Source organism: Thunnus thynnus, chromosome 9 (genome assembly GCF_963924715.1).
Source record: "Thunnus thynnus chromosome 9, fThuThy2.1, whole genome shotgun sequence".
NCBI classification, from domain to species: Eukaryota; Metazoa; Chordata; class Actinopteri; order Scombriformes; family Scombridae; genus Thunnus; species Thunnus thynnus.
This window is the reverse complement of record NC_089525.1, coordinates 3,040,835-3,060,636: the sequence shown is the minus strand read 5'-3', so window position 1 is coordinate 3,060,636 and position 19,802 is coordinate 3,040,835. Positions and strand designations below refer to the sequence as shown.

The 19,802-nt window shown below is 38.6% G+C and overlaps 1 protein-coding gene across 1 annotated transcript in view; it reads right to left on the bottom strand.

Annotated features, from left to right (window-relative positions):
- The window catches only part of gfra3 (GDNF family receptor alpha 3), a 54,568-nt gene that overhangs the window by 8,677 nt on the left and 26,089 nt on the right, over positions 1–19,802 (bottom strand). Inside the window, exons 3-7 of the mRNA XM_067598531.1 lie at positions 16,518–16,589; positions 14,499–14,853; positions 13,094–13,203; positions 10,172–10,306; positions 7,568–7,704 (exon numbers count right to left, since the gene is read on the bottom strand). Of these exons, the coding sequence (XP_067454632.1) occupies positions 7,568–7,704; positions 10,172–10,306; positions 13,094–13,203; positions 14,499–14,853; positions 16,518–16,589 (809 nt within the window). The remainder of the gene's footprint in view (positions 1–7,567; positions 7,705–10,171; positions 10,307–13,093; positions 13,204–14,498; positions 14,854–16,517; positions 16,590–19,802) is intronic.

The following is a 19,802-nucleotide window of genomic DNA, read 5'->3' as shown; positions in this document are numbered from 1 at the left end:
AAAGAGCAGACACAAGCAGGAGATAACGCTCACCTCAATTTTTAGATGTGAAATCAAATAAAACTCAGGTGGAGCAACCAATCTAAAATCCACTTCTTTAAATTAAGCCTCAACTTCCAAAGACACAGCATCGAGGGACTAAACAAACAAGCCCAGATTCAACTGATTCAACCCAACCAATCCACACTACACAGAAGAGATGTGGATGGTGTACAGCCAATTTCCAGGGCCGGAAGAAGTATTTGTACAGCCCTAAGAAAAATTTATTAGCCCCCCTGACATGCCCCATCTCCTGATTAAAAAAAATCACTTGCGTCATGAACAATGATTTTAAAGAGGCTAAATTACAACAAATGACTTCACACTTTTAATCTGTTTGTTTGGGGGCAGACATTTAGTTATCTTGCACTTCAAGTCAGGTCTGATATTTTCCTACAGTTGACTAGGACTGGCTGAAAATGAGATGATGATCTCAGTTGTGCTTTTCCCAAGTCCCTGAATGTAGGCATCCAGGCCAGTATCCCGAGGAATTATCATATTGCATTATGTCCATATCAGAGTAGCACATGGTTTGATTGTTAACATTCATGGCCAGAGCAGGACGGTCAGTCACAGACACTAGCACCAAGGATCCAATTATAGCAAATGGTTAGACAGTTAGATTTGGTGGATAATGTTCTGCTCTTTGTGGAAGCTCTCAAACAGTGATGAGGATTGTTATGGGAGAACTGGTCATATACATGAATATTAGTTAGAATCTTAGTTAAATCAACAACAGTAAGAAATACAGCTACTGAAGAGGAGGTTGGGGTGGTGGAAGGAGCTGCAGCAGCAAACAACACAGGCAGAGTATCAGAAGATAAACAGTGAGAGTTGTTAGGTTATAATGATTGGACATTCCTAACCAGCTGGTAGCCAAACATTCAGCAAATGAGACACTGATGGTAACGCATGAATAAAGCAGCTCATGACATTAACTAATGCAAGCATGACTTTAGCGCTCTGCCTGAAACAACACAATGCTCTAGCAGGTCCTATAAGTAAGCATGTGGGGGTTGCGGGAGAATGAAGTTCATGAACCCTTGCAAACCAATAAATGCTTTTTTTTTTTTAAAAAACAAAAAAAACAACATAATCACAATCTTTTCCTAATCTTAACCATACATAAGTTTCCATGCTTAAATGCTGTAGAAAGAAATATTTTTTTAAATAATTAAAAATGCAAATTTCGAACCAAATTGAGATTTTATAAACATTTTTAGCAGACTTTCATCTGCCAGAGGCATGCAAACTAATTGCTAAACTAAACTAATTGTTCCCGCTTGAACAAATCATGTGTGTTATAACATACAAGTGAGTGATTATACTTTTCTATTTATATGTCAATTGGATGTGTTCTGTTTTGCAATGAAACATGATGAGTTCATGTGTGAAAACACTGATCTAGAGGAGTCTATTAAAAACTTATGTTATGTTATGGGTGTTAAAAGTGTTAGGTATGCCCAGCTGTCCATCCTCAGTAATATGCACCAACATCTGGAGAAGCCCAAGGCCCATGCTAGGTTATTGTGTGCAGCTTGTTTCTCTACTGATAATAACATGCCACCAATCATTTCACTGAAATACTGCTCCTGATGCCTGCTTGTTTTAAGGAGTTTAATTTTTTGACTGGCGTTTTTAGACTCATTTGTAGCTTTCCATCACCCAGTCTGACAGTTACAGAGGTTGTAAACAAGACAGTTACATTGGTTAAATTTGAGCTAGAAAAGCATTGTTGTATCCCCTTCAGGGTGCAGAACTGTATCATGGTTGTGTTTTTCCCACTTTTGTGAAATGATGTGATAACAATTATGTCATTTATGTTAAAATAGATTCTACGGATTTGTTTGAAAAACAGTTAAAGTGGAACATTCAAAATATTAAGCATGACCAGCGGAGAGAACACCTTCTGTCTCAGCTTAAACTTTTCTCCAGTCTGCACAGCTATTCTTAGTCACTATCTTTTATTGAGAGTCTTGTGACCTTTCCTTTGATCTGCTGGTTTTATAACTCATTGGTGAGGGACAGAAAGAGCCTGAAGAACATTGTTAATATTTCTTTGAAGATAATTGGAGTGAAACAGACAGACTTTGGTTCTTTTTAGGACCAGCACATGTCCAGGGAAGTTATACATACTCTATACTCATGTTTAATGCTGTTGTTTAGTATTGTATTCTTCTTTAGATCCAATTTCCACCTGGTATTAACATGCCATCTGTATCCGAATATCTTATCTGGATAAGAAAACACATATTACTTCAGGTGTAACTGCATGCAGAATGCACTGCATCTGACAGTGATCGGATCAGCCAGACCACATCTGGAGGCGGTCTGGCCAGGTGTGAATGACCCATTCTTAAGAAAAGAAATCCACTCAACATGTTGAAGCAGAGCTGGCACTAGTGCTAGCAAGGACATACAATACCATATGTCCATTAATTATCAAAACGTTCCTATGTTGTTTCCAGTTTGACTTGAATGATCCTAATTACTTTTTTAAACTCAAAATAATGTAATGTTCTTATGCTTTTTTGCTGGCTGTTTTGAAGTCACTTAAACTTTTAGTTATGTAAAAACAAAAATGCATATCCCTGTAAATGACAAAATGAACAGGCGGGTATCCATAATGACATCAAAACCTCAGGTCACTACATATTTGATTGCATTCCTTGTGGAAATGTAACATTTGAAACAAAGAGCAGTCATCTGTGCTTCTAAATGTTGAGCTGTGAACATCAGGTGACTTTTTTTTTTCTCCCGTTGCCAGAGCGAAGACTCAGCTTTTCAAAGTGAAACCTTTCAAATTCTGGAAAAATCACTTTAGAGAAACAAGTGAAAGCTCCTCGTAGAGACAAGACAAGCAGCTGAATGACGGACGGATGAGAGGATGTGGAGAAGGTATGGGTGGAGGGGGGAGGGGAAGCATACAGTGAAGGCTTGAGGATCCAAGATTGGATGAACTTAGAACAGAAAGAAAGAATGAGTAAAAGAAGAGACGGGAGGATGGAGAGACTAAGGAAAGGACAGAAGGAAGAAAAGGGGGGAAAGAGGGGATTTGGGGAAAGAGGAGAAAGAGGGGGGAGACATATGGGCATGAATAAATTCATACTAATGAAGCCTGACTGATGCACTGCTTCCAACCAACACCTCATCTAATCCGCTCACTGGGAGAGAGACACAGACGGACACAGAGAGGGAGAGAGAGCGAGCAGGCGGAGGAGGGCAACCGAGGAAGAGAGAGAGTTGGAATCCCCTCTTGTCTGGCGGCCCAGATTATCTCTGGCAGTGAGGCATGCTGGGAGCCAGAGAGCCGCAGCCATGGCAGATTGTGGTCTGGCCAAGGTTACAGTAGCCAGGACCACGATTGGATTGGACCACATTTAATGGTCAGTGTGGGACAAGGGCAGCCAGGAGCTGTGGCGTTCTCAAAACATATGTGTTTGTAGCACATTTCTGCATGTCTGTGTGTTACTGTCTAGACTAAAACTAGAGGGGAAAGGAGATAGACTTAAGGGACATAACAGAAAGAACTTGAGTCTCTGCTGAGTTCTGAGTTCAGTCAGAGGCTGAAATGAACACAAACACCCAGACACACTCCCTCAGACACGGTTAGTCCGTCCATTGCTAGCTAGCGTACAGCTAATGTACAATTTGTATTCTGGCTGTTTGGGGCAAATAAACAAACAGTCCAGCAATCAAACTCGCGTGTGTAACACAACATGAAAATTTGCTTCATGTTCTGTCTGAAGACACAGTTAGGTGATTATTTTCCAAAATTTCTGTTTTCCTCATCCACATTTGTTTGGCAGCACTGTACAACAGATACAACAGCTGCTCTACTGTTATATTTCTGACAAAGCAGCTGCTCAGAGTGTTTGTTGTAGTATTAAACTGCACTTGCAGTTACCGCTAGTGACCACAAGTGTTGCCAAATCAACCAGGACTGAAATCTTAAAGGGGGCCTATTATGCTAATTTCCAGCTCCATATTTTTATTCTAGGACTCCACTAGAGTAGCTCTGCATGATTCACAGTTTATCTTATACTGGCCCTTTATGCAGCCCCCAGTTCAGCCTCTGTCTCTAACAGGCAATCTTAGCTCCTGTCTAATTAAGACCACCCTCCCAATGCGCCCACTCTGTTCTGATTGGCCAGCTTTCCAGAAGCCTGCTAAGGGGCAACCATATCAGAATTGTGTCAAGTTACCACCGATGCAAACCAAGCAATAACCTCTGGGGCTGAAAAAAGAAGCCAGTGCAGAAGTGCCAAAAACTGCAGTTCTCCAAATGGCCACTTGAGGCTGGCTCCAAAAGCAAGTCAATCCCCATAGACCCCCATGTTAAAATACCCAACTCTGTAGTAGAAATAAGACTGGTACAAAAAACAGTCTTGTCTCTATAGCTCATTTCTCCTTTCCTGACAACTGTACAGGGCAGATAATTTTTTTTACAACTCACCCATTTAAATTTTATTAAGTCATAAAGTTTAGCATAATTAAGGATGTGGCCACTTTTGAGTGACAGGTCGCTAGCCGCTAGGTGGCTTGTTTCAGCAACCAGGATTCATTCGGCCCGCCTCAGCTCCACCTCTTTGCCCATTGTGGATTAGCTGGGAGTTAGGCGGAGTCAGGCACTGCCAAGATGGCGACAGCTAGAGCTGCCCACTTTGAACTTCAAAACCGCTCTTCAGAAACCAATGGGTGATGTCACGATGGCTACATCCATATTTTTTACAGTCTATGATGCAAACCCAACATTTCCTGCTCTGCTGCTTCATATTAAAAGCTTTTAAATGACTGAATAACTGAAGACTTTTACCGTGAAGAATTTACAGGAAATTAAATTTGTTCCTCACCAAATTAGCAGAACTAAATTATCGACAATAAAAACCGGTCAACACAACAACATATGTAGATATTTGAAGCTCTTTGTTCAATGGATCCATTAGAAATAATGAAGGGAGGAATAGTACAAGCAGAAACAGCCACAGTGATGATGATGTTTGATGAGGAGCTGCAGACGACCAGCACACCTCCACCAGGTAAACTACTTATTTTACTTTGCCCTGCTGTGTTATGGAAAAACACTCATAGTGTGCCAGCTCAACTCCAGTCATAGCTTGGTATAACTACCCCCAAAACAATAGAAAAATGCCATAATGTTAGCAGAGTGGAGCAGTGAATTGATACACTGTGCGTGGAGTAGAGGACCATATAAAGAATTCTGTCACGAGTGCTTGTCGACTCGGGCTGAAAGTAGAAAAAAACGTTGGAAATTGAGGGCAGTCTGAAGCCGGTGCTTTTTGCCCATAGGATTACTTCTACATACACTTACCTCATTATTTGACACTTTGGCCACGTTTAATATGAACATCTGACATTGTAACATTATATATATGACTGAAAATAAGGAAAAGCATAATATGTCCTCTTTAAGGATTCAAACTTTAAAGAGTTCTTCAAAAATGTCAGTGTACGTTACATGTTTATATAAAATAAATGAAAGAATCCCATATAATATATTGTTATCAGATATTTGTGAATATCATTATTGTTTCGTCCTAAAAAATCCAGTATTTGTTAGGCTGTGAGCCTGAATTATACATCTCTTCATCAGCAGTGAACAAACATATCAATGAACAAAAACAGCCATGAAGAAACATCAGCTTGGAGTTGGGCAACCTTGCCATATAAATCATAAATCACATTGCAAACAATTTTTCTGCTCCATTTAGCTACATGTTGAGATTAAAATCTAATCATCTCTTTAAATAGTGTTTTAATTTTTTAAATCAGATCAATAAATCAGATATAAGTTGTTGAATTGTAGATAACTCAACCTGTATTCATGAAGTCTCTCCTATCATTGTGACTTCAGGACTTGTTGGATTACACTATTAATCTTTTGAGGGCTAGCCAAAGTTCTCAGAGAACTCTTGCCCAAGAGCAACTCCTTTGATCCTCAAATCAAATGCTGACTCTATTGTGTTCAGCTGTTGAGAGGTATGACCTTCTATGACAACCATCACTGATAGGCTTTCTGATGAACCAAAAACATAACTGGATGCATAAATGATACAAGTTAAATGGATTGTAAACCCAACTTTCTGTTCAGGGGTGAAGTCTGAATATGTTGGTTTCTACCCTGAACCTTTGACTATAAAATTCAGACACATTCATGCTGTGAGGAAAAGCTGTGCTCTGTCACTGTGCCGTCAGTCTCCTCCGACACACACATACACACACAAAAAAGAAAAAAAGTCAGGAAGCAGCGTCCTCTAGTACTAATAAAGTTAAAAGAATAAGCTAAATTTCCTGAATAATGATTATAATGATTCCATAATAATATATGTGGATTTAACCAGGTCACTGCAGGTCATGTGGACATGTTCTCTGACTACCTGCAAAACCTAGTTTCTCTGAGTGACTTCATTTCTTGAGTGAATGTAAACATACTCATATTTATCTACATATTACTATCTTCTGAACATTAGCGTTCATTTGGAGATATTTTTCTGGCCATCTGACAAGTACAGGTTCAATAAAGTCAACAGTAAATTCAACAGTAAAGTTACTGACTATCTAACTAAAACATGGAGCTGAAAGGCACCAAAAGGCTTCATAGTGAGGGGAGTCAGGTGGTAATTCTCTATTGATACGTCATTACCAGTGACACATCATTTAAATTGATTAGTGCAGCTTTAGAGTGAGACTGTGTAACTTTTCATAGAACAGATAGCACATTCTTCCTCTTACACATTAAAAGTTTAATTCATAAGCAGTATAACACAGCCTTTAATTTTCTTCTGCTCCAATCTTCCTTGGTCTGGAATGACCTTATTGTGGGTAATGTTAGCTAATGTTAGCAAACTTTAGGTAGATATTGTATGATAACATACTTTGCTGCTCAGCAGGGATAATAAGAGTAACACTGTTATTAGAAAATACCATATATAATATTATATTGTTTTATAATATAAAGTATACTCTAAGAATATTCAAAACTTTCATCTTTCAACTATAATTCCATCTGAAACGATTCTTCTACTGTACTTGGCTTGAAAAATTGATCAGATTTAATATGCGAATAAACATATAAACCCCCCTCTGAACATTTTCCTTCATGTACAAGGTAATATTTTCCTTTTCATTGTGAAGTTGGTCAAGCACTGGTCAGAGAGATGATGGTGTGGTGCTGGTGGCAAAGCTAAGTATGACATCATGGCAAATATCTAAAGACTACATCAAATCACTAACTCAGTGCTGTCAGGAACCAAAGAGAAAGATGATGTGAGTTTGTAAAAATAAAACTGAAGGGAAAGAGTAAAATAATTTTTTTTAAAAAAGTAAAAGTAAAAAAGATAAAAAGCCCCAGCAGTGGAGATAAAACAAATACAATAAATAAACAATACACAGTGACAGTGACGAGATGAGCTCCAACCCAAGATCATAGGAAAGGTCTTGGGATAAAATTCTGAAAGGTAATCTAAAATGTGCAGGCGACACGCGTGATGAGCTGAAGTGTACTTACGATGTTGTTGTGTTCAGGCAGGTGGTTGTTGCTCAGCAGCTCATCCTCCTGAACCAGCGGGGAGGGTCTAGGAGCAGGAGGGGGGGTTATGTCGGCAGGCAGGGAAGCAGGGCTCCCCATCCAACTGATAGAGTTACCTGCATGAAGACACAACCCCGTCACTGACTCTGTGTGTGTGTGTTTGTGTGCATTCAGCTGGCCTGTGTGCTGCAACGCTGCATCTGAGTGGGTGTGAACCTACATATCTATTTGGCAGCTTTATTGTTTGAGCTGTCGGCAGCTTGATAAATCACCAAGCTTTATGGGAAGTGCATTGACGCGTCGATCCAGGCTTTAGTGTTTGGACATACAGGCTCAGTGTGTATCGACAGTCTTATTGACAGCTGCTGTGATTGAGTGACAGCTGAAGGGTTTTACCCTCCGGCTCTTCTCTTCACACCTTTCGCGCTCTGCCGAAGCCTCGTGCTGTAGATACAAACTGTAAGACTCTCATGAATGCTAAGGCTGTAGGATGTACTGTAGCTGACGTATAAAGAGATAGAGTTCAGATCATGCTGTGAACATCACTGCAGGAGTCAGCCACCCAGGCAGATTCAACAGACATTCTGTCGAAGTAATTTTTCTTTCATTTATTCCCTTTGAATTGTTCCCCACAGTACCTTTGATGGTGACACATTAATTCTGTTTTTATACTTCTGCTCCTATGATGCTTTATTTAAAACAAGGTTTATTAAAAACAATATGGATAGAAATATTTTTGTAACAAGTCAGTATCTTTTAAATGAGTGGAATGACTTCGAAATAATTCCCAAAATTCTCAAAAATTCTAAATTCTCAGAATAATATATGTGGATATGTGGGATAGTAACACATGCCATTACAACAGTGCAGGGTTTCATAAAAATGCCAAAGAACTATTTATTTTAGACACTTAAATATATGTATAAGTATACAAAATATTTGAAGCACAAAATTAACTTAAGCTTTGTCCTTAGGAAATTTCTCTAAATAAAAGATGGCAAAGATGGGGGAAACAATTCAAAAGTATAGTTCAACATTTTAGGAATACAGTTGTTTGCTTTCTTTCTGAGACTGAGATAAGTAGCTTGTTACAATCTCATGTCTGTGTGTTCAGTACTGAGCTGGAGTCAAGACGTGGTTAGCCTAGATTAGCATAAACTATTTTTTTTTGAGACATAATTATTTATCCATCTACTCATTCAGCACAGCAGTGTCTCTGGTAGTAACAGTCAGTGTGCACAGGTTTTGGTTTTGGTCTCTGTACAGACACATGTACGCTGCCATTTTGGCCTGGTCTCTCTCACAAAAGAGATAACATACCTCAAGAGACTTCCTGGTTAAATAAAGGATAAATGAAGTCAAATTTATAAAACTGGCAACCTCACAGTGACAACAAGGTTGTGCATCCAGCTGTTCACCAACAAATAGATCCAAATGGATGTTTTTTCCATTTCAGTTTGTGTGATTAAACAAAAGAGATTAAAAAAGCATCAGTGTGCTTTAGAGGTGTTGGTAGGTGTTATATTGAACAGAGTCAGGCTAGCTGTTTCCCCCTGCTTCCAGTCTTCATGCTAAGCTAACCACATCCTGACTCCAGCTCCTTATTGAACATACAGGCATGAGATTGTTATTGATCTTCTCATTTTACTCTCTCAAAGAAAGCAAGTTGATTATTTTCTAAATTATTGAACTCAAGTATATTGTAAAGGCAGATTCAATAGCAACCCATCTATGTGTTGTATAAGGCTGGATTACACTTTCCAATTTATTTACTTTGCATTAATCGCATTTTGAAGGGCAGATTCATCTACCAACACAAGTTTCACCTCCTCAGTTTAGTTTGGCTGATTTTTTGTCTGATTTTCACCAGACATTTTAACAACCTCACTATAAAAAGAACATTGACAATAGCAGCATCAGAATAACCTGCTAGGTTGCCCTGAGGCAAAGATGAGATTAGAGCCCCCAGTGATATGTCTTTCTTCTCTGTAGATTAGTATCCATAAGTATCCATCAAGTGCAGTCATTTACACATGGCACATTATTTAAACTTTTCTACTATACTACGTGGCCCTGGATTTTCCATGTATGTTTTTGTGGTAATTTGATTAAAAGCAGATTTATTTGGGAAATACATCTTTTTTTTTTTGATCATGTGCTATAGTGACGCATATTCCCAAACAAATGTGCAGTTAATAAAATGATCACAATCAAACTGAAACACTGTGGACCAAGGGTTTTGGGGGGTTCCTGGAGGTCTGGGGTCCTGGGGGCAGTTGCCTGCTTTACCCAGTTGGTAATCCAGCCTTGACAATTGACTGAAATCAGGATTTGATTAGCCTCTGCAAGAACGGTTACCATCATAATTTCACTGTATTCCAGCTGAACTGTAGGAAAAATGTTAGTTTTCCATCAAAACCAACCAGCAAAAATGACAAATAAATTTCTGCATGGAATCTGATCAAAATGTCATATTGCAATCAAGGCAGATTAAGTTTTGATAGACAATAAATATATTTGTGACTTGTTCAGTGTCTCTGCAGAGACCAGTATATAAAACATGAGTATAGAGTGTAGACTCACGCAGACAGGTGTTGTGGGTGAACATGCGCTGCAGTCTCAGACAGTCCTGCCACTGGTTGCCGCTGCCTTCACAGTTGCACCACAGCGACACGTCTGCAGAGCTATTACTGATGTAGTTGGGCGTCATGATGGTACCTACATGTCAAGAGGGTCAAAATTCATATACAAAAAGTTTAGTTAAGGAGCCACATGTTTCATTTATCACAATATTTCAGAGACATAAACATGATTGCCAGAAACAAACACTGTCATGGGCCAACAAAACTCTCTACTGGCTTCTACACTGCATTTTACTTTGAGCAGTTTGGCAGGAAATCAGATAAATTGCTTTATGGCCCAAAACAGAAAGAGGGTACTGTTCTTTTACTTCAAACTAAGCTGAAACATAGCCTGTAGAAAAAAATGATGTAGGGGAGCTTCTTAGGGGAGCTGAAGGGACTGGAGTTGAGCTTTTTCTGCTCAGTGTCATCTTGGCAATTTTTAAAGCCAGAGAGCCCAAATTGCGGCAATAAGTTGAAGCCTGGATGAAGATGAGGTAGCAAACACCATGATTGAGTGCAACACACACTCTCCTCCAAAAAGTCTTTAAATAAAACAGTTCATTTTGGGAAATGCACTGATTCACTTTTTTTTCCTCGAGTGAGATGAGAAAATAAATTGTTTTTGCATTAAGTTGGAAACTAGAAATGGGAAATAGTTTACAGAGGCTTGCTGCCGCCAGTTTTTGTCATGGTGGCAGCAATACGCTGCAACATATCACTTTATCTTTCTAGTTGATGTGGGCTTCATCCTGTCTTTGTGTCTTTTTCTCCTTTTAACAAATTTATTAAAATCTTAACAACATATCAATGTATAATGTTATAACAATAAAATGTTGTTTTAATGAGATATGATGATTTTGTTAACTTAGAACTGTCCATTTACCACAGCATACCATAGCTTTTTTGATTGATGGATGTATTTTTCTACCTTATGGGCCATCCCAGTTTCCTAGAAATTACATTTATATAATATCATTCTGTTTTCCCAATTAAGTTGTGTCTTAAAACATAACTGCTGCCTGGATTATGTTCACAGGCAGGATTTTCTAGTGTAGGAAGTTAAGGTTTAAGATTAGTGAAAGATTGTCGTTATGGTTACATGTTAATACAGTAAACACATCATGTCTCAATCACTGTGGAATTCTGTAATAATCCAAGAACACGATCTTTCCAAAAAATTTTAAGTGTCTAAACAGAACCATAAAAAAGTTGAATAATGCTTTAGTTACTATGACTGGATATTTGACTGAATACATTGTCAGTGCACACTTTACTGATACATGTAGCAAAACATTTTGAGAATTGTCAGATATGTTCATTAACAATGTTTCTTCATTACGTTGATAAACTTTCTTGGAATAGGAAATAGCAAGGGGCTATAGAAGCCTTGGCCAGCCCTGAGTTTAGGATACAATACAGTTTTAAAGCCTATATCTCATACAAATACATGAGCTGTCAACATCTTCTAATGATCAATGATGATGATGAGGAACTCCTGAAGAATGCAAAACACAAAAAACTGCTATCAATATGTTTTCTTCAGGAAAACAAGGCACTGCGTTCACATCGTTTGGTTATCTCTGGCAGACTACTCTGTTATAAATATGTGGATTATGCGGGTTGTGCCTTTAAGAAGGCTATAAGCCTTATAGAAAAGTCATTTATCATTGTCAGAGCGAGCAGATAGCCGCTCAACGCGTCTCGATCCACATCTTTTGTCAGCTGTCATGCGTCTTCAGTTTCTATCTTGCTGCGTCTTCTCCTCCATCTGATCACCCTGTTCATACACTTCTCCACCCATTACTCTCCCACTCCAGCCATCTATCCTTAAACCCATCCATTCACTGTATACCACACTTTTATTTTGACATTTGTACATTATAGTTCTGTTTTAGAGAGTCTTCGAATAAGACATATATTTAACATGCTGCCAGGTCTATCATGTAGTTGTTACTCATGATGACAATTTAAGCTATAACCATAACTTCTTTGTCTTTCCTTTTCATATCAGTCCCTCTCTTCATGCCAGCCAGCATGCATGTGCTGATTAGTACGGTGAAGACCAGCTCATATATGGAAGTATATTACCGACAAAAGTGAATTAAAAACAAAGTGCCCAAAACCAGCTTTAATCAGTCTAATCTGATAATTAATCAATCTAAATAAACAACAACAACAATTGCCCTCTTTAAGAAAACAACATTTTTTTATAATGTTGAGCAGATGGATGGAGAGTGAAGAAGTGCATCTGGAAAGTTTCAGGACATTTTGATACCACTTTTCCATCCAACAGTATTCAATTATTTCACAATTGAAGTAAAAGTTCTCATGAAAAAGGTTGTTTTTGAAAAACCCCAATTTAAAATCCTGTTTTTGATAACTTCTAAGTTAATAATTTTATTTAACTCTTTTATTTTTTAAGAAATCAAGTTTTTGTATTATTACCCTAAACTTAGAGCAAGTGTGTCAAATAAGACCCTTATGCATTCCCTTTGGAAATCAATAGGAACTTTTCATCTGTATCAGTTATTTCTGTCAGGTATACAGTGGACCATACCTCAACTGTCAGCATCACCCATCAGCCACATTTTACACAGTGAGACAATGATATATTTGGTATGTGTAAGTATTATCTTGATTTTTTACCTGAGAAAAGATAGCTCTAAATTAATTTACATAACATTTCCAAATATACTATCATGTGAATGAGTATCTGCTATTATAATAACATATTTGATAAGATAAGCTACTAAGCTACCAAGTTAGTTTTCTACAAGTCAGTTTAAGTAGGGTATAGTGTAGGGTATAAGTACATGTAGGGTATAGGTATGTCTATCAAACTGCAGATATTATAGTTAGAGTTACTACCCCACCCTCGTACCTATGAGTCCAGCGTAGGCTCGGAGGCAGAGGCCTGCTGAGTCTCTCAGACAGCCGCTGGCCGTCAGAGGAGATGGCTGGCAGTTTTGAAGGAAATCAGCTAGTCTGGACCTGGCAACAACAGAAACAACAACTCAACATCAAACACAAGAAGTGGGAAGGAAATTTGGGTGGAAATGTATGTTGGGGTGTGTTTGCGTGCCTGTAAATTTAAGCTCAAAGGATGTGGGGTTTTAGTCGAGCACCAATGTTTTTTTTAAAGTACTGACACATTTTAGAACTTTCACATTTTGCCTTTTTCTATGTTCTTTCATGACTACTATCTTTTTGTTATATCTGCTTTCGATTCACTGTTCCTACAGCTTCTCTCTCCTAATATATTAAAGGTGCAGTGTGTAGAATTTAGTGGCATCTAGCAGAACGGACTTGGCAGAAATGGAATATAAAATTCATAAGCATATTTTAATTAGTGTATAATCACCTGAAGTTAAACACTGTGGGACATTAAAATGAATAATCATTACCTTTTTTGTTACCTCATCATAATAATTTTCACCATCTTTTCCGACAGTAAGGAACAGGGAGACACAGAGTCCAAGGTAGAAGAAGTTATCAGATTAGATATTGCACCATCCAATTCTATTTAACTCTCCTCTGGCAGAGTGTAAACAGCTTCATAAATAGCATGGTTTACTGCTAGATGTGAGATAGGAGCCAATGATACAAATAGCCTACATCGCTTTAATGTTTTAACAGTTAGTGACCTAGCTAGTTAGCTTGTGAGCAAGCTCCCTTGGAGAACTATTGTGGCTAGTTAGCACAAGCAGTTTCCCAGCTAACTATCATGTTACTGGTTAGCTTGCCAGCTACAGTACATCGTCAGCTAGCCCTACAAACAGCCAGTACGTTACAAAGTTTACAGCACCTATTATGTGAAGACACACAGATGAATTTTGTTGAGGCACTTTATGATGTGACCACAGCTTCACCACAGTAAAAATTTAGCAAACAAAGCACCACCCTTTACATTTACAGTAACTAATTTTAACACATCTTTGCTTATATACATTTTATAGCACCTGGTAGCACCAAAATCTTAAAATTCTCTCATTTATTTACAGAAATGTTGAAACATTGAGTTTAAATCAATGGTGAGCTGTGAGGAAATTGGTGGATTTGGGGCACTGATATAATGTACCTCAATTTTTTATTTATAAAATATATTTTCAGACACATATGAATGCAATGTTACATAATACTGCTATCAATTCCATAATAAAACAATACAAAATGGCCCCATATATGGTGCCATTTTGCCCCATATATGGGGCCATTTTGTAGCATTTTAAAATTTTATGATAACAGACAGTATCAGCCCCATATATTGTCTGGGTGTCATGTCTAACCTGCAGAGGTCATCCCGGCGGCAGAAGCTCTGCTGGTGGAGGCAGTTGGGTTGCAGGCCGTCCATTTCCTGGTAGGAGCAGGAGGGCACAATGGTTTTCCTCCTCCTCTCACCACACAGGGTGTTAGTGCAGGGGCAGAACAGGACACCCAAACTGTACTCCTCAGGCACCCGCTCCAGGAAGCGCCTCAGGGCTCGGTGACACTTGTGCTGGTTGCATCGGTTGGTTAGAGGCACCCGCTTGGTGCAGGCCAGGACATACTCTGATCGCAGGGAGCCACACTTCTCATACAAGCCACAGTCCTGAGCTGCTTTCAGGCATTGGTTCTCACCATCCAGTTGCATGAAAGATGAGGCTGACGGGGTGAGGAGAAGTTCAATTAACAAACGCAAAACCCCTGTGTGAGCAGAAAGTTGTGAAGGGGGACGTGGAAGTCCCAAGCTTCATATAATAATTGCTCAAAAATTGCCTCTTATAGCTTTTAGTTTAAAAAAAGGTCACTTTGTCCTGAGGGTGGTAGTACAGGAAATCTCAAAGTCTCAAAGCATCCTCTGGGGTGCATGAATGTGCACAGTACAGGTGGAAATAACAAATCACTTTACTGATTCAAACAGTTTTGTTTAATTCAGTACAAAGATTCGCACTCTGTCTATGTAGTTCATAGACAGAGTGCATTCATTTTAGTTCGTTAGGCGATCATGTGACCATTTAAATACACTCAATATGTAAATCAGTAAGTGAACGCATCACTGTTCCAACCTCAACATTCACACCATTCAGATTCTTCAGTTAAGAAGAACGTTTAGTCTGTTGCTGAAAATTGGTCAATTCAAAACTAGAACTAAAACTGGCTGCTACACGAAAGGTTAGGAAATCAAAAAAAAAAAAAATAGAATTTCTCTCTGGTGTCCTTGAATACATACATATGTATACATACATAAAACGAAAATCCATTGTTTGTCTAGATGACTATTCATGATAGAAGTATTGGTGTGGCTATGGTTCTGGAGGAAAAATCTAGGAGTCGTACAAATATTTAGGAATCATCCTCGGGGTCTTAACATTACTGCAATCTGGCTAGCAGTTGTCGATATTTACTCTGAACCAAAGTGTTGGATGGATGGACAAACCAACTGAAAGACTGACAACCCAATTCCTTGGCCCCAAAGGACCGCAGGCCAAAAACGTGGCAGCTCTGTGGTCTACAGAGACTATGGAGAAGACAAATGTAAAGAGCCTCTGTCACTAATAACTAAATCTGTATTGACTGATACATATTGACTAATGGTGTGTTCAGACCAAATGCATAGCAAATTTTTTGCACGGCACGATCACCTACAAAGTCAATGTAAAGATGCAAGTAGACAGAAATATGCGCCAGCATGAGTGGAAAATGTTTCAACTTGTGATTTTAGCTCCACCATACTGGTCCCACTGCTAGTATGATGAGCATAAAGTGCCCTTAAATTGGGATGAGCACTTCCCAATTAGAAAGTACTTTATTAATGTTAATGTGTGATAATAATACAATTCAAAGCTTGCATAAGTAATGTCATTCATTTTAGATTTTTTTTAATCAGACAGTGGATATACATGATGTGTTATTGCAGTTATCTGGTTAATTCAAATGCAGCACAGCTCAGAGCCATGGGTGCTTGAAAGAAGGTCAGCTGATAAGTTAGCCTGTCCACAAAGAAAACAAGCCCACTGGAGCTCCCAGTACAAATCAATTTGAGTTATTTTGAGGTGAGTCGTTTTTCCCTGCTGCACCGCTACACCAGATCTTAGGATTCCCCTACCTGCCAAATCCCACTTTAACCCCTGGTCTGAAAACACCATAAAATTTCTGAGGCTTAGTGATTTATTGAGCGGCATGTACTTGTATGACAGGTATATCAGAGCTATGAAGCTGTCTGCCATTAAATAGTTCATGGTGATAGACACTGATTTCAACAACCGAATCATAACAAAGACTGTTTGAGTGACTCTGTGTGTTGGTATATGTGTATTGTGTTTTACCTGCCACTAAGGAGGCCATACGAGTATCCATTAGTGAGTCGTCATAGGGAGATATTTCCAGCTCATCTTCCCCTAGAGAAAAGGAACACACAAACAACGGGTTGGAAGGAACAAACAATGAGGGAAAGAAAGCAAACAAAAATTGGAAAATACCAGTGAAACTAAATGTGACCTCCTTCAAATGCAGTATAAGGATTCATCAATATAATCTGGAATGAGGCCGTGAAATTATCTGAAAAATGAATTAAAAGTATTAAGATTTTTACAGTTGAAAGAAATGATTTGAAGATGCAGTGTTTATTAAGACCATGTCCAAACTTCTACATCCAGGTCTTTTTTGAGAATTTCTTTGGGCAAAATAATCCAAAACAGCTAAATCTCTTCTCCAGATAGAAAAGAATGGGGCCTGGGATTGAACCTTGGGGCACACCACAAAAACTATTTACTTTCTCTGTACAGAACTTCCTCAGGGAAACAACAAAGTCTTGGCCCAGTGAAAGAGTTTAAAACAGTTGAGAAATGTGCTAGAGAGCCAAAGCCACAATAACTTTATTGAACACATCAATGGTCACAAAGTACCAGAATGGACCATTTTCCACCAATATTAACCAAATTCATTAAAACAAATGTCTTTGCAGATTATCATTGTAATTATTATAATGGCAATTGCCATTGTTATAATTTTGTACATATTTTGTCACTAAACATGCACAGTCTGAACTATACAGAACTGATCTCCTCACCCATTAACCCGTCTACTTCTGTATTTATATATTTTCTATTTATCAATTTATTTACTTATTATTCATTTAAATATGTATCTGCTCAGCTGTGTATTTATCTCCTACTCTTTCTACTACTTTCTCTTTATTATCCATTTCACCTTCATTCCTTCCTCCCTTTTTTAACCACAGAACCTACAGAATAACCCTCTAAAGGACAGGTAACCTTTGACCGGGCCCTTGCAGCCCTGGAGGACTCTGGGTGGGAGATCCAGAGTTCCCCAGGCTCAGGGTCTCTAACCCCCTAACCCGTCATCCTTAAACCCCTAACCTTAACCCCTTGTTCCCAAAAGAACATGTTTCCCTTCTTTCTTTCAATTCTTGTAATAGTTTTCTACATATTTTCAACTGTTATTATTATTAATATCTTTGGATTATTTAACCTTTTCTTTATCTGTAACTTCTCCATCTTCCCTTACACAAATACACACACAGAAACGTGTACAGAATCATAATTGTCCAAAGACACACACACTCAAACATACTACTACACTCATATGCAGTGCAAACAGAATATCTAATCTTAACAGTGCCCCCTGAAAACTTACCAAAATGTAAATAGCTTCTTCTTTTTTTTCTTTCATTCTTCCTTTAAATCATACATTCTTTCTTTCTTTCTTTCGTTCTTTCTTTCTTTCTTTCTTTCTTTCTTTCTTTCTTTCTTTCTTTCTTTCTTTCTCATTCACCTGCATGGGCAGTGAACACTGCTGAATGTTTGGTCTTCTCTGTTTAATGGATTATATTTAAAATACAATTTTAAAAAGGAAAAGAACATTTAATGATTTTTTTTTGTTTTGGATCAGCATTCCTACCAAGTTTGATCCCAGTTTGCAACATTTTCCTTTAAAATGACAAGGTGATCCTGGTTGGTTGTTGGGTTGTTGGGGTGGGTTGTTGGGTTTCTATGGAAGATGGTAATTAGGTCATCAGAGGAAGAGGATATAAGATAAGCAGTATTCTCGGTAAAACAATCTGCAAGGGTTCTAGCATCTACCATCAAGTTAAGATAACACTTTATAGAGGTGCAGAGGGAGGAAGAATTCTTAGGAAGCAATGACACACAGGAGAGTAAATAAAATAATCAGGGACAGTGATATAGAAAAGAGATATGACAGTGGTGGAAACTCCAGTGAAAAGAAGATCAGTGTGACCATGAGTCATCTGCATTATCATGTACAGTATGTTCAAATCATAACTCTTTGATAACAGATCTAACATCATTAAACTATCCTCAACAGCATGTTGCTCTGTGTGCATAACAAATGATTCTGTGTTATAATCTATTCTATCTCGAAATGAAGTTGTTCCATGTATTTTCTGACAGTTCACTGTGTCAAATTGATATTTACTTCACAAAGCTAATTAGGATAACAAAGGCCTCCCGCCTGCATCCCCTGCAGTGCAGAGAGGTCCCTGAAGTAAAACCACCCCTTTGCACATTCAAATATTTCAGCTTCCTTACTTGCCTCTGCATAAGTTTTGATTTATACTTCAGCATCAGATTAACCTTGTGATTGCACCACAGCAACACCAGACAGATGTATCGTACATGATCAGGTTTTATTGTGCTTTAATTATATTCCCCACAGTAATTGTGTTTACATTTTTTTATTCACTTTCTGATCTCAAGTGACAGTGGGAAGGTTCATCTTGTCTCATTACCGAATACAATACTACTGCTGTGCAATCGTCGTATTTATGTTCTTTCATTCTTTGTGGTAGAGCACCAGTCACAGCAAGCAGAGGGTGTGCAGTTTTTTTTCCTCTTTCAGCCAGTAATCTGCATGCCAAGTCTCCAGCAGTTCTGAGATCAGTCACCCTGCAGCACCTCACATCTGATAAGAGCCACTCTACTTGCTCAGGTAGGCTATGTAATTCATCTTAATAGTAGTAATCTTAATGTAGTTAATCAGTTCATCGGTTAACCACTGAGAATATTTTTTTACCAGTTACGCATGTTGGTCTATAGGTTAACTTGCATACTAGGGTTGGGTACTGATCTTGTTACTTCACGTTATTCACGTTAGATCATTCGGTGCCAAATTTCAGTACTTTCCAGGACTGAGAGTGCAGCCCCGAAATAAGTTTTAGAAACGCACATTTACCAACCGAAGTGTCTCACACAGAGGCTCCGACACTAGTAGCTAGCATGTCTAGCATCATTAGCATAGCTGTGCCGTGCTGTTTGTAGCCCATAGATAAAATAAGGTGTGGCTGTGGTGTCTCTGGTTTAACAGCACCGTGCTGGGCAGGTGACAGGTATGATTACAGTGCTTGTGTGCTCTGAAAGACATCACAGCGCGGCTATAAAGTCATACAGCTGACGGACTGTTAGCCTACCAGGCTAATCCTATGGTCTATCTGTAATAACAACAGAGATATTAATTTGTTATTAGTCCACCACCCAGTTAGTGTGCCACATGATGACCGATGTGCTGCCAATCTGTGTGGTAGAGGGTGAGGGATTGAAAGAGCTAGTTCGGTACCTCAAGCCGACTACATT